Source organism: Cynoglossus semilaevis, chromosome 7 (genome assembly GCF_000523025.1).
Source record: "Cynoglossus semilaevis isolate Cse_v1.0 chromosome 7, Cse_v1.0, whole genome shotgun sequence".
NCBI lineage: Eukaryota > Metazoa > Chordata > Actinopteri > Pleuronectiformes > Cynoglossidae > Cynoglossus > Cynoglossus semilaevis.
In genome coordinates this window covers 11,865,951-11,881,422 of record NC_024313.1, presented here as the reverse complement: position 1 = coordinate 11,881,422, position 15,472 = coordinate 11,865,951, and the positions used below count along the sequence as shown (strand labels likewise).

Genomic DNA, 15,472 nt, shown 5'->3' with positions numbered 1-15,472 from the left:
TATATATGTATATATATATATATACATATATAAGTTTGTGATTTTTCTGTCTACAGAAGGACTTCTTGTCTCTGGAGCTGTCAGAGGGCAAGGTGAAAGTGAACTTTGACCTGGGCTCAGGGGTTGGCAGTGCCATATCGACCAATCGCCACAATGACGGAAGCTGGAAATCCATCACCATGGCCAGAAACAAGAAACAAAGTACATCAGAAACTACACAACAATCCTGGAGATCCTGGAGTGAAATAAGTGTTGGAGTAAAGATGTTTTGTTGATAATTGATCTGTCTTTTTTAACCCAGCCACGGTGACTGTCGTGGACATCAACACCAACGCCGAGGAGAACATTGTAGCCACATCTCAAGGTTCAGCGACCGGTCTGAACCTCAAGGAAAACCAGAAGATATATTTTGGAGGTCTGCCGACCATCGGGAACTACAGGTACCAACACCAGGTGTTAGTTTATGGTTGGAAACATTCTCTGTTTGTAACCTTTTTCATTGACAAAACTGACATTTTTACTGACCAAAAATGTTCTCTTGTCTATATTTAAATATGAAATGAGATAAAAAAAAAAACCAAAACAATATTGTGACATTTTCCAATTTCTGTCCAAATGTGTTTTGTCTTAACAGCATAAAAGCCAGGTAAATAAATGACATCAAATGAATCATGTTGAACCCTAGTATAGAAAATATGCCACTCCTCAGTAACTCACTTGTGCATGAGGCTCAGACACGCTGACGAGGCCGAGGAGCTTTGATAGCTGCTGCTGCTTATCCACCGTTTGGCTTCTTATTCACTGTTCCATCTGGGTTTGACTGAGTTTCCCTGTGCAGTTACAAATGTGGAAAGTTGTTCTTCTGCTTAGAATAGGTCCATTTGGAGCATTTTTAGTTGGAGCGTGAATTTTCTCCCCTTATCCAGTCATGATTTAAAGATTGATTCCATTAGAAAATGAATGAAAACTATCATTATCTAAATATATAAATATGGACACACAGCATATTCAGATTATTCCTTTTGTAGCATTCACTCTGCTTCTGGATACGTGATGCAATAGCTTCACTGCTGCTGTAATTCAGCTCATGCTACTGCAGCTGAGGGACAACAAAGTCTGTGGAATCAGTTCACTATTTTTATCCACTATTTTTAAATTCTAAAATATTTCATTTTTCTTTTCCACTTCAGATCAGAGATTACGCTGAAAAGATACGCAGGTTGTCTCCGGGAGATCGAAGTTTCCCGGACGCCCTATAATCTCCTCAGCAGCTCAGATTACACCGGCGTGACTAAAGGCTGCAACGTGGAGGTGAGATGTTGGACGGTGGATTTGACGCCCGACGAGAGCCTCTGACTCATACACTGATAGAGATATTAGAGCGTCCGTCATGTGAGTTTAGCGTTCAAGTCCTCCGCAGCAGCTGAACCCAACACGTCCGCCTCCTCACTCTCATCTTTATGCAGAATCTCCCCCTTACCCTCACCCATCACAGTTGCCTTCTACAGTTTTATGACACTTTTTTGACAACTTTCTGAGTATTTTGTTACGTCTGAAATTGCAGATTGAAAAACGCTTAAAGGTCAGTGCTCCAGCAGCGCAGAGCGCCAAAAAATAACAGTTTCTCACTGGAAAGTAAAGAAAATCTGATTGTCTTCAACTGAAGCAGACACTTCATCATCATTCTGTTTTTTTTTTCTAAAATGCCACTCCTGAAGTGCTGTCTGACAGAATGTGGGACAGAGAGATAGACTGGAAACAGACATCTGTAGACCCTCCAAAGTAGACCCTCGGCTCAAAATCATTCCATTTGGAACCTTGGAAATTTCATTACATTTTCCCTCCGTTTCCTCGTGTTCATGTTTCCTCCAGGTCACTCAGGTATAAATGAATAAAAATCATTTGAACAAAGTTGTTATTTTACCTTTCAAATGAGTGCCTTTCACAGTTATTCCTATATATTCTACTATTTATGCATTCATTCGTGCAGCCACGGCTTAGAAAGAACACAAAGGAGCCGGGGTTGGAGGGCCGCTCCGGTGAAGGTCCCTCTGTCTTTTTTAATATCAGCAGATTCAGCCTCAGTGGTGGCAACAAAAATTAGCCTCAGTGTGAAACTGAAGGTAACTGTGAAAAAATAAATTAAAAAATAAGTATTTCATCAGCCAGACTCACAACAGAACTTTTCCCCCGTATTTAATCACCAACTGATCTGGTCTGACTCTGACTCTGACTCTGACTCTGACTCTGACTCTGACTTCTTCTCTGGAACAGAACCTCTACACTGTGAGCTTCTCTAAGCCAGGATACATGGAGCTGAGTGGACTCTCGCTGACCGTGGGCACGGAGATCAGCCTGTCCTTCAGCACTCTGTCAGACACCGGGACCATCCTGTTGGCAGTGGGCGGAGCCTCACCCCAGGGCCTGCAGGTTCTCCCTCATCTGGTTTTATCTTTTGACTGAAGCGCTGTTGGATTGATATTTATTTTAGGATTTCATTCATCTTGTACTTTGGTTCAGTCTGGGCTGTCAAATGATTAGTCACGATGAATTAATTGATCCTTATAAACCCCATTTAACCCTGATCCATGCAGGTAAATGAACATGCCTCGTTATATTAACTTAAATGAATTGACATTCAAAGGTCAAACAAATAATAAAAATAAAGTGTTGGGGTCTTTAAAGTAATTGTGATTACTGCTAGAATTACAAAACATAGATAATTTTATCAAATGATGTTTCATTAATAAGTAACCAGTAAATAAACTAGTAAAATAAAATGTTTTTTTTTACATTTTTTCTCTCTGTGCCACAGACTCGTAACACAAACGCCTTTGGCTCCAAGAGGAGACGTCGGCAGTCAGGAGAGGTGGGTACATCTGAAACTTCAGTACACACAAGTACTACAAGTACTGTCCTACTGCTTCAAGTGAATTACTTTTTCATAAGTGTAAAATTAATCGGATTTGCATTTGTGGACATTAGGGACTAAGTGGATTGTCTCTTATCCAGAACAGCCACACACACTGTGGACAAACAGGTTTACACACCCACCGACACCAAGTACACACAAGTACACACAAGCACACGCATGCACCGCAGCCTCCTGTGAGTGAGTGAAGTTTCCATGAGTGCATATTAATGAGATTTCAGTTTGTTGGCAGTTAAGCTGATTAGATTTTCTCTCAGCTAAAAACAGTCTCCCTGACCAACGCAGTCTCCGTCTCTGAGCTGCTCTGGACTTCAACCAGGAAACAGGAAATAATTATGCAGAACTAAAAATAAACAAAGCTGTCTGAAACCACTCAACATTACTTTTATAGATGTGTTATAAAAGTAAACAGGCGACAAAAAAAAACAAAACTTTTAGCTCGTTGAACGAGCTACATGTAGCTCAAGAATCTCTTCTTGAGAAAATGTCACGTCCACTTGTCTAACGGAACTGAATCTCTTCTTGAGAAAATGTCACGTCTAACGGAACCTTTTAGCTCGTTAGCTTCACGAGTCATACACAGTATATTTACCGTATTCTTTGGACAATAAGACACACTTTTTTTTGTTTTATCCTTTGGATATGTTTGGGAACTCATGTTCGATCTATATGTTTAAATATATAATTTCTCGTTTGTTTTTTTCACACCAACAGCCGCTAGAGGGCACTGGTGCGACTCATATATGTTTCTTTAATTTTTATACCATGTAATTAGCTGTAGATTTTGACCAATTTTTATTTTGGCAGTGATACTGTTTACTGGGACAGTACTGCAGTATAAAGTACATGTTCAGTCGTTCTGATCTTCATCTTCAGCCTCACGTTGACGTTGATGTTGACGTTGACGTTGTTTAATATATGAATTTCCTGCAGTGTAAAAATACAGTCTCAGTAAAATCTCCTTTGCCTACGTGCATACATTTTGGATGTGTGTGTTTGTGTAAGAGGACAGAGGTTAGCTCGGGCTTATCCATCATCACTGGTTGTTGGGCACATTAATCTATTTTTGCTAACTATGCTGGCAGGCAGGGTGTGTGTGTGTGTGTGTGTGTGTGTGAGTGTGTGAAAGGTTAAGGGAGGTTAAAAACACCATCAACTCAACTTGGCCCTGACTAATGGATGTTTGAGAGAGGGACAGAGAGACGGAGACAAGAGACAAAAGGATGAAGGGAGAGAAGGGGGGAAGATTTAAAGGTGAACGAAAGGATAAAGGAGTCAAAACAGAGCTGAGGGGAGGAGAGGGGAAGGGAGGAGAGGGGAGAAGAGGAGAGGAGAGGGATGAAGAGGAGAGGGTGGAGGGGAGAGGAGAGAGAGGAGAGGGATGAAGAGGAGAGGGCTAAAATGTGACTGTGTGGAGAGCGTGGTTGCAGACAATAATGAAGTGAATGAAAATACAGCAGATACTTGAAGGAGGAGACGAGCATTAAAGAAAAAAAAAGTGAGGTGTAATTGAATGTGTTTCTTCTGTGTTGATCAGAGAGCAGCACTTTATAAGATCTGAGTCTCCGTGTCCTCGCCGAGAGCACCTCCACTTCCTGTCTGTGCTCAGATGAAAGCCGAGGCTAATTACTGCTGTAGCTGCAGAGATTTTACCAGGGTTTAGAAATCCTGTCAAAGGTCCAACCTGGATCACAAAGAAATGGATTTTCAAGTTAATATATTGTTCGATTGAATGTTTTTTACGGTGGAGAAACATGAAACATGACGTGCACCAGTGTTACCTGTGCTGATGGAACAGGTTCTTCTAGAAGTCAGGTCTTCTCCGACTCCGCTCCAGACTTGAACCTTCCCTCTGACCTGATCGTTCCTAATCCTGTCCATTATACTCCATCCCAGTAAACCATTGGAGTTCCATCAGCGGTCTAGGCCTGTAGTCAGGAGCTGCTATCCCAGTGTAGAGGAAGGGATTTTAAATTTTATGTAATTGTATATATATAAGATATTACAGGCCTTAAAAACTTGTCACGGCGATATCTCTACTGCGTTTTTACCAGTTCGTAGAAAAGTAGTAGTAAAAAAAAAGTCTGTTTGTCATGGCCAGAATCTTCTGCCAATCACTGGTCAGTTTACAGACTCTGTTTAGTGTGTGTCCAACAGGACCGTCTTCTTCTGTGGTAACGTTGTAGACCATTTTAGTGACTTTGTTATGAAGAGTTGGAGCGTGACTTCAAAACCATGTCAGTGTGAAAAAGCACACGCGTTGGTTCATCTGTGATTCTGTAGACGCAGGTTGGTTTGCAGGACACGTGTTTGAAACTGCTGTGTGTGTGTGTGTGTGTGTGTGTGTGTGTGTGTGTGAGACGGCAGAGCGAGAGGCATGTTGTAGCTACATCTCAGTTCAATTTGTCCCCGACCTCAAATTGAAATTCCATTTTCAGGTGGTAAATTGTCTCCCACTTCGCCCTCTGGCACACAGTGAATTAAAATTCAAATTATCCTGACCCTGCACCGCTGCTCTCCGCCACCTCGCGCTTTCTCTCCCGCCCCTTCTCCGTCTCTTCTCCCTGCTCTCTGCCCTCTCATCTCTCCCCCCATTATCCTCTCCTCTCCGGTCCTCTCATCTCTTGTTATCCCTCCCTCCCTCCCTCCTCCCCCTCTGGCTGCTCCTCTCCTGCTTCTCCCACGTCCTCCTTCTGTTTCAACCCCAGTTTTCTTTTTACCTCTTCTCTGCTCTTCAGTTTGTCTTTTTCTCTCCTGCTAATCTTATTCAAACACTGACATGAATAATGACGTGGATTCTGCTCTGATGGACTGTCATACGACACAAGCCTTTGGAGCCAGAACTGGAGTTCTGAAAATGAGTTTGAATTATATTTGGGGACAACACTGTCAGACACTGAGCTTTTGTACAAAGCAATTCATTGTCACACACACACACACACACACACACACAGTATCTCTGTGGAGGAAGATTGTACACAGGAGTGAAATACTTCATGGATTTCATTTAAAAAAAAAAAACAAGGTCAAAGTGATTGAAGTGTTAACCCTTTACGAACCCTCCAGGGGGCATCGTAGAGCTCGAAATATGGCAAAAAACTTTCACAAATCTCATTTACCTGTACGTGCAGGTGATTTATTGTAACACCATGTGTTAAATGTCTTTTAATTTACTATTTTTTACTGGGTTTTTTTTTGATGAACCAAAACTCTGCAATACAGGAACACATTTAACGTATTTATAACACACTCTGTACAGTGGACCCCTGAGATATGAGCTTCCAGAAACACGAGTATTCCATGTTTACGAGTCTGTAACTATTGCAGGATTTTGCTCCTGATACGATGGAAATATCAACAACGAGAGCTGCTGTAGAACGGACTGAAGTTCTAACTCCGTGAGGTTCCTCCTGGTGTCATCACGCCTCCTTCGTCTCCTTCTTTATGTGTAGAGACTGTGGTTGTGCTGACAATAAGCCCTGTGTGTGTGTGTGTGTGTGTGTGTGTGTGTGTGGTTCCTGCAGCCCTACCTCTCAGTCATGCTGAACAAAGGCTCCCTGGAGGTGCTGGTGTTTACCGGCAGCCACAGCCCCCGCCGTGTCATCAGACGACCTGAGCTGGGAATCCTGAATGATGGGAAGGAGCACTCGCTTCGCATAGAGAGACTGGCTGGAAGGTTGGTCTCCACCTCATACACGCACCGTAGGAGTTACCGTGACCACATCTGCCCTGTGTGAAGTTTAAAAACACACCTGATGTTTGAAGATTGGTGTGTGTGTGTGTGATTAACATACGGTCTTGTCCGTGTGTGTGTGTGTGATTGTGTTACTAGATCATTCGCTGTCCAAGTTGATGAAGAAGCCAAGAGAGAGGCGACCCTTCCCAACGACCAGCCAATGGCCTTGCAGCGTGTCTTCCTGGGCGGTATTCCCGTGGCGGTGGAGCAGACGTCCAACAGAGCCAACGTCCCGTTTGAAGGATGTATTTGGAACCTCATGGTCAACGCCGTGTGAGTAACACGTGGTTTAAACACGTTCATCAAAAACACACATCAACTGCATGTCCATCTGTCACGGCTCATCCAACCCCTGGTTCGAGGACTGTTACCGGTCCGTGGGTCATTTGGTGCTGGACCACGGTGAAAGAAATGTTTCAGATGTTTTAAAAATGTGTTGGGCCACGGTGAAAGAAATGTTTTAAAAAAAGGATCTTCCAAACTCTAATACCACCAGAATTAAGTCTAAACAATGTTTTATTTTGAAAAGCTACGGTAACAGTCGGCACGGGGCCACCTGCAGGACACACTTGTGACCTACACTTGGACATAGAGCGATTAGAAAAATACAAATATTTATTTACAGAATATTTTAATAATAACCACCATGTAATTCATTCATAAAAAACAGAAATACATAAAAACTTTGACTCATTAAACATTTATGCATGAAATTATTTTTTTAAAAGTCTCAACTTTGAGCCGGTGGGTGAAAGTGACGGAGGGAGAGCAGTGTTTTTTTTTCACATTGACTCGTTAAACATTTATGCATGAAATAATTTTTTTAAAAGTCTCAACTTTGATCCGGTTGGTGAAAGTAACGTGGGGCAGACGGAGGGAGAGCAGTGTTTTTTTTTTTACAGCTTCATAATTAAAAAGATAAAAAAGTTCAACTTTTGTATTTATTACTCAGCTTTTGGACCTATCGATCGGCCCAGTCTGCCCTTTTACAAAACATAAACAATAACAACGGCCGTTCAGCTCCGACCGTGGTTTGACTGGCCTTAAGGCCGTGGGGGCCTCAGCTGTCAGTGCTGGACTAACACCCCCGTGGTGTGGACTTATTGCCCGTCTGTGTTGCAGCGTGGCCGACTTCTCCCAGCCCGTGTCCTTCGAGAACGCTGAAATCGGCCGGTGTCCCAACCTCGCCCCTGAAGCGCCTCTCCTTCCTCTGCCCCCCCTGACTGAAGTGGAGGAGGAGGAGGCCCGGCAGCCCGAGACGCTTGGTCCTCCTCCAACCCCAACTCCTGCTCCAGGTCCGGAGCCTCCTGCTGTAAGTGTCTGTTACTACAACTACTGAACGTACACTGTTCTGTAAGGGCCTTAGAACCCTGTCTCTGATTGGATGATGACATTTACCAAGTAGTGTAAGATGGACATTACACAGTACTGTATATTTCTGAATACTTCAACTCATCCCTATAATTCAACACACACATATTTACTGTAAACACACATGAAGCACCTTTAAAATCAACACACACACACATGCTGTTTGTAGGAACATACACACACGTCCTTCTGCAGGATGTTGGTTTTTTTCTGCCTCTGACTCACACACACACACACACACACACACACACACTTCCTCCTGTTTCCTCCTGATGAACTACAGCCGTGGCCTCGCCGTGTTAGCTTAGCGTTTCATCATGCAGCACTTGTACAGGCCATTAACTTTTCTTTATCGTGCCTTTAGCCTTGAGCCACTAAACTCTGCCTCTGGCAGCCTGTCATACAGAGCACCGCCACTACGCTACGCTAACTCTGCATGCCATTTATGCTTTATGAGCCTGCAGGTGCCAAAGCACTCTCGTGCTAGCGTTTAGCCGCCGCCGTGCTAGGAGGCCGCCGGGCCGTAATGGAACAGGCCAGATGTATTTCATGGATTTAATATATTGTGAGTTCTACGGCAGTCGGAGGTTATCAGTTACCCAGTTAGCTGCTAAACCGAGCCGCTGAAAGTACATTGATCACGGACCGTGGAGCTAAAGAGCTGCGCCGGCGTGGCCATAACTCTGTGGGTTGTTGCTTTATGGCGTGCGAGTTCATTTGCTTCATGATGTAGAGGTGCAGCTCTGCAAAGCCATAGTTTTTCAGCCCTACCTCAGGCATGACCAAACTGTTCCTCAAAGGTGTGGCTGCAGGTTTTTGTTCCAACCAACCAAGAGCACAGAGTTTGACCAATCAGCTGTCAGAAGACTGAGACCAGTTCAAGCCATAGTTTTTCAGCCCTACCTCAGACCAAAGCCCCCCCCCACATTTATATCTGATCTGAGATGGAAGAGGAGGCTGTGTATGACAGAGTGTCTGCACAGGGAGGTGTGTGTTACCCCTGCATTTGGTTTATCTTTCTTTAGGAATTAAACATTTTATCGACTCTGTAGAGAAGACGTAGACAGCCCTCCGTGTTAGCCCTCCATGTTAGCCCTCCGTGTTAGCCCGCTGTATTGTGAATTAATCCCTCAGATGGAGCTATTTGAAGTTAGTAAAGCATCTGTTAGCTTCCTGTCGATCTGTTAGCTCCCTGTCGATCTGTTAGCTTCCTGTCGACCTGTTAGCTTCCTGTCAATCTGTTAGCTCCCTGTCGATCTGTTAGCTTCCTGTCGATCTGTTAGCTTCCTGTTGCTCTGTCGCTGCTGCTAATCCACTTCCTCTCAATTCCACAACTGCTGACCTACAGGAGGCCACGCCCCCTGCTCCTCCTGCTGCTGCTACGCCCTCTGCTGCTACAGCCCAGACCGCTACTACACAGGATCCCAGCGCTCACCTGGTACACACACACACACACACACACACACACACTCACTCCAGTGTAAATGTAGTATTTCGGTGATTCCTGTATTTCCCCACCAGGGCGTAGAAACACGTAAATTCCAGATCTGTTATTTTTGTAAATCCACCGTCTGTTGCTGTCAGTGTTGCACATCGGTGACTCCGCAGGTCAACAGCTGAAAGACATAGAAACCAAGTGCTGTTGCGCTGCTCTTCAGCCGCTGAGGTCACGGCCTCACTCACGATGAAAGAGGAGAAACCGTCGGCATCAAATGCTCTTAACGCTGAGGTGTTGGAGGAGTCGCTGACCCAGATCAGAGCTGGAGCGCTTCAGGTGCTTCCAACACCGTTTGCCTTCTAACCTGTGGCTGTGACTTAGTGTTGGTGAGAGCTGCCTGGACTGAGCAGTGGTGCCGGCTCAAAGGTGGAGCGTTCAAGAACCTTCTTTAAGTGGGGTTCATTTTTGTTGTTGTTGTTGTTGGAGGATCAGATTTCGAGATGACAATGACACACACACACGTTCTAAGACAACTGTTGTACTGTGAGATTTCAGCCTCCCTGCAGGGGAGACGAGGAAATGAATTTGTTGCATTTCTGAATTCCTCCTTCATATCCCACCTGAAGCATGACCTCAACAAGAAAAAGAATGGGACTGAATGACTTCAGATTACTGGTGTGACCTCCAGCCACAGAGCAGTGAGTCTGAATGGAAGAAAATCACAGAGGAGAAGAAGAAGAAGAAGAAGAAGAAGAAGAAGAAGAAGAAGAAGAAGAAGAAGAAGAAGGCAGATTAAAAGAGAAATGAAAGACAGAAAGGAAAGGTGCAGCCACGGAGGGAGAGAGGGGAGTCTCTCTCTCTCTGTCTCTCTGTGTCTCTCTCTCTCTCTGAACCCTCTGCCTTTTACCTTTTGTTGTCTTAATGGAAAGACGGAGGAGAGGACGTGGGATAAGAATTAAAGTGGGCCGAGGGAGAGAAGCTCCGGAGCAAGTGATGTGGCTCCTTTGTTTGACAGTAGAAAGGGGAGAAAGGAGTTTTATAAAATAGAGGGAGGAGGAGCAGATCTGAGGACAGAGCTGGAGAAGAGGTGAGTGTCAGCTGTAACAAAGCAAGGTCACAGAGAGAGGAATGTCTTCACCTGGACGGGAACAAGGGAAGAGGGGAGATGAAGGCAGACGTTCAAGACACACTCGGAGGGAGACACTGCATCATCTCAGGGGGCTGAGTGTCCGAGATCTGATCCTCAATGTCCGGAGGGGGAGGCCGGGGGTGAGGGTGGGAGACGAACTGTGAAGGATGATGAAGGGGGATGATGAAAATGCAGGTGTTGGAGCTGCAGGAAGACGAGGACGAAGACGAGGGATTTGACTTGTGTTGCAACACTGACATCTTATGGTCATACGTGGAACTGAAGCTCAGTTTGTAAGAGTGCTTGAATGTCATTTTGGTGGAAGTTACTGCCTGCCTTTTAGAAGGTTGTGGGTTTGATTCCACCCAGTCTTCAATCCCAGTTTACAGTTAAATGAGTTAATAAGCTAAAGATGATGTTAAAGTGAATTTTCTAAATAATTTCTACACAGCAGAAATGAACCGTGAGATAGATATTTTTGATATAAAACGAATTTTTGGAAAACAAATTCAACTAAAAATGAAGACACTTCTCGTAGGTTTAGTCAAAAGTAGTTTATAATTCTACTAAAACTCCAGGAACTATCTGATATGAAGCTGGTTAGCTAACGGCTAGCTGATAAATGTCACTACTGTCAGTGTGAGTGACGTGTTGTGTCCAAACTCCAGGACTCCTGTGAGTCGGCCGCGGCTCCCGTGGCCCTGAAGGAGGCCCATCAGTTCGGACTGAGCCGGAACAGCCACATGAGCTTCGCTTTTGACGACACCAAAGTCAGAGAGAGGTAAATAATCAGGACTGTAGTGAATGAACCTGAGGACAGAAACATGGCCTACACTGTGTGTGTGTGTGTGTGTGCGTGTGTGTACGTTGCTTCCTTCCTGCAGACACCAGCTGTAAATAATAAGAAAGTCAGAACTGAGGTTTTTTTTTTTTTTAACAGACCCTTGTAAATATCTAGAGTTTTGGCTGCTCTCTGAATAAATGACAGGAAGTGTCGTCATCCTTTTCAAAGTCCTGCGTGAAGTTCTTGGCATCAGGATAATTATGGTTACCGTAAACTTTAGGGTAAACGCGCCACTTTAATTTATATTCAGCTGTTTCAATGGTGAAGTTTTATTATCAGTACTCTGGCGCCCTCTTGAGGACATATGCCTCACATGTTGGACAGTAGGCGAAAGAAGAGCGAGTGTGGATGAAATGACAGACTTTTTAACTGTAACTTTAAATCGTAGGCTCATCCTGGAGTTTGAGCTGAGGACAAAGGAAGAGTCTGGACTGGTTCTGTACATGGCCAGGATCAACCACGCTGACTTTGTCTCCATCCAGGTATCTGTCCACTCCTGAGTATCTGTGTGTACTCCACAGTTGTGTACTGTGTATTTATCACTCCTTCTTCTCTGTCGTCCTGCAGATCAAGGAGGGACAGGTGTGTCTGGGTTACGACCTCGGTCATGGAAACATCTCTGGCTGCGTTCCTTTCTCCATCAACGACGGAAACTGGCACAAGGTCGACGCAGCTGTGGTTTCTGTTTTTACAGTGTTTATAAACCGTCGAATCAGGAAGTTATTCAGTTTAATGATGATAGTATTTATGATAAGGAGCAGATGGGGGGGCGTGGAGGAGGGGGGGGGTCATGGTTGTCCTCACGCTGGTTGTTTCTTCGTCTCCTCAGATCCGAGTGAGTCGTAACAAGCAGCGATGTCTCCTGATGGTGGACGGACGCTACAGTAAACAGATGATCAGTCCAAAGAAGGTAGACAAATGAAAGCTGCACAAATGTACCTTAGTTCAACGGGAGGTGGAGTTCTTGGATGGCAAAGGTTCCCAACTCCTGGTCCCTGGACCAGTCTAGGGCCCTGGAGGAATTGGTAGAAAGGACATGAATTATCTTCATGAATTATGTTTCTGGAAAAATGACCAGATTCCCTCCCTACAGAGAAATGTAGCAAAATGCTTTTCAAAATAAAAGTTTTTAAGGAGAAAGTGAACAGAGGAGACAGAAGGCAAAGTAAAACACTTTACTGAAGTAAATGTACTTTTTTTTTACTTTAAATATGGGTTTTCCAGCTGGCTGCATGAGAGCAGCACTGGATGGTGTGTGTACACAAACTTGTTGTCGTACATCTCTACATCTGTTGCTCTCCTTTTCTCCAGGCCGACCTGTTGGACGTGGTGGGGGTGTTGTACGTTGGTGGTCTACCTCAGAACTACACCACCAAGAGGATCGGACCGGTACGGACACAGACGTTGGACCACAGTTTGTTTCCATCTGTGAAAACCACAGACGTTGGACCACAGTTTGTTTCCGTTGGTGCACAGACGTTGGACCACAGTTTGTTTCCTTTGGTGAAAACAGAAAAAAAAACATGCACTAAAACAGACGTGTGTCGTCTTTCGTTTCCAGATTCTCTACAGCATCAACGGCTGCATCCGTAACATGAAGATGGTGGGCGGAGCCGTGAGCGCCAAGTCACCCACCGCAGGTAGAGAGCTGTAGTTGTGATGAAGTACTGCTACATGTTAATGTGAGTATTATCCGTGTATTACTACATCAGTGTGTCCTCCCTTCTGACCTTTTCCTCAAGGTCGCACGGAAGCCATCGTTGAAGACTTTAAACTGGACATGGCTGCGCCCAGCGCCAGTCACATGGTGGGAAGGTGCTTTGTTGCCACGGAGACGGGAACTTACTTTGAAGGCACAGGATTCGTGAAAGCGGGTCAGAACTTCAGGATTGAAGCGTGTGTGGCTGTGATTGGTTTCCAGAGGACACGTCGGTCTGAACCTGGTTTGTCGTCCTCTTGTCTTTTTGCAGTAGCTAACTACAGAGTGGGTCTGGACGTGTCCATTGGGCTGGAGTTCAGAACCAGCAGAACCAACGGAGTTCTGTTGGCCGTCAGTAACCAGGCCAGCGATGGACTGGGCCTGGAGATAGTCAACGGCAAGGTGGGAAATCATGTGTGTGAAGAGAAGAAGATGGTTGACGTGTTTGTGACGCAGTTCACTGGATGTTGATTTATAGAACTGTGTTAATGTCATAGAAACAGGGAAAAGATGTTCTTCAAATGATTAGTGAGAAGGACTGAGGTCGTAGCCTGAAAACCCAATCATTTTTTTGGTGTTAAGGCTAAAAATGTGGCTGAAATGTTGCCAGAAAAATGTGAAGAAGAAAATGACGAAAGTGGTTTCACCTGATGTTCAGCTCAACATCTACGTCTGTTCCTTCGCCTCCGTCCGCAGCTGCTCTTCCACGTTGATAACGGAGCCGGACGCTTCACGGCGGAGTACGAGCCCACGGGCGGCGGCTTCTGTGACGGCCAATGGCACTCGGTGACTGCCAATAAATTGCGCCACAAGGCGGAGTTGGTGGTGGACGGGAATAAGAGCCAAGCGGAGAGCACGAACGCTCGGTCCAACACCTGCGACACAAACGACCCTCTCTACGTCGGAGGATTTCCAAGTAAAACTTTCTTTTTCTTAAAGCAGTTTTGGTGTCACGTGTTTTTTAGTGAAGTCTTACATGAATTAGTGCAACAGGAAGTTTGTGTTAATGAAAATATAGGTTAATAGACAGGTTATGAGTTGACTAAGCCTTAGTTAAGGGTTAGTGTTAGGATTACAGTCACCATGACAGAGAAAAGATTTGTTTTTAATGAGGTTGGATGAAACTTCAGATGAAATCCTGGACTGGATGGATTCCAAGTTGGAAATATATTTGTAAATATTTGTTGAAATTAATGGATTTTGTATTTTTAGGAGTAGAAAAAGATGGTGCAACAAAATGTGCTATACTATACATGAAGATTAATAATGGCCCTGATATTGATGCACTTCAATATTTCAGCAGGTGAAGAAGTGTCCTTTAAATTGTAGACAAATAGAAATGGTTAAAAAGAAATTATGAAAAACACTGGATGTGAAATGTGTGAGAACAGATGGAGAGTGAATTAAGACGAGACGGGAGGAGCCTCACACTGGTGTGTTGTTATGATCTGTATTTATCTGACAGTTGATAACCAGAGTGAACACCAACATGTTGCTGAACTCTTTGAATTCAACGCGGCGTTAACGACGGCCTCTCCTCCTCCTCTTCAGGTGGAGTTCGTCAGGCCGCTCTCTCCACCAGCAGGTCCTTCAGAGGTTGCATGAAGAACCTGAAGATCACCAGAGCTTCCAAGACCATGGACGTCCACTTCAACAAGGCTGTGGAGATCAGAGGCGTCCAGCCTCTGTCCTGTCCCGCAGACGCCGTGGCTGCGTAACAGCGTCGGACTGTGTCCTCCTCCTGTAACCACTAACACTTTAACTGGGAATGGTTTTTGACTGTGTTTGTTTTAGGAGTGAAGAACAGCAGATGAGAATGTCAAACATGTCTGCCTGTGTTAACAGATTCTAAGATTTGGAGCATTTCTGTCTGAGAACAGGAGCAGAAATATACGTGACCTTAAAGCTAACCTCACTCTGTAACAGACCATGTGACAGTGAGTACAATGTGAAGGCAATAAAGTCTCTGCTGCAGTAAAGTAACCTGACTGTGTGTACAGTATCCTGAATGAGTTTTATGGATTGACTGGACTCCACAGTGCCCTCTAGCGGCATGTGCTGTAGTGGCAGTTTTCCAGGACAACGGAAACATGTACGAGCTCCAAGGTCTGTCATGAAGGAATCATGGAATGTATGAATATTGAAAATGTGAGGTTTCTAACGCATAACAAGGAAATAGTGAACTATGACTTTAGTGAACCAAATATATTCCAAATAAGGATAACGGTACTAAATATATGATTATAATTTATTCTTAAAATATCCTTTGAAAATGGACTTACCAAAAAAAAGCATCAAATGGAAGCTACATGCTGCCAAGTGA

The 15,472-nt window shown here is 44.4% G+C and overlaps 1 protein-coding gene across 1 annotated transcript in view; it reads left to right on the top strand.

Moving 5' to 3' along the window:
• lama2 (laminin, alpha 2) overlaps positions 1-15,129 on the top strand; it is a 118,329-nt gene extending 103,200 nt beyond the window's left edge. Inside the window, exons 56-75 of the mRNA XM_025057060.1 lie at positions 57-201; positions 302-440; positions 635-646; positions 1,191-1,311; positions 2,275-2,430; positions 2,816-2,869; positions 6,457-6,608; positions 6,765-6,941; positions 7,791-7,980; positions 9,388-9,477; positions 11,275-11,387; positions 11,839-11,932; positions 12,018-12,113; positions 12,280-12,360; positions 12,762-12,839; positions 13,012-13,090; positions 13,193-13,324; positions 13,421-13,551; positions 13,846-14,065; positions 14,701-15,129. Of these exons, the coding sequence (XP_024912828.1) occupies positions 57-201; positions 302-440; positions 635-646; positions 1,191-1,311; positions 2,275-2,430; positions 2,816-2,869; positions 6,457-6,608; positions 6,765-6,941; positions 7,791-7,980; positions 9,388-9,477; positions 11,275-11,387; positions 11,839-11,932; positions 12,018-12,113; positions 12,280-12,360; positions 12,762-12,839; positions 13,012-13,090; positions 13,193-13,324; positions 13,421-13,551; positions 13,846-14,065; positions 14,701-14,867 (2,427 nt within the window). The 3' untranslated portion in view covers positions 14,868-15,129. The remainder of the gene's footprint in view (positions 1-56; positions 202-301; positions 441-634; positions 647-1,190; positions 1,312-2,274; positions 2,431-2,815; positions 2,870-6,456; positions 6,609-6,764; positions 6,942-7,790; positions 7,981-9,387; positions 9,478-11,274; positions 11,388-11,838; positions 11,933-12,017; positions 12,114-12,279; positions 12,361-12,761; positions 12,840-13,011; positions 13,091-13,192; positions 13,325-13,420; positions 13,552-13,845; positions 14,066-14,700) is intronic.
• Positions 15,130-15,472: the final 343 nt, after the last annotated feature.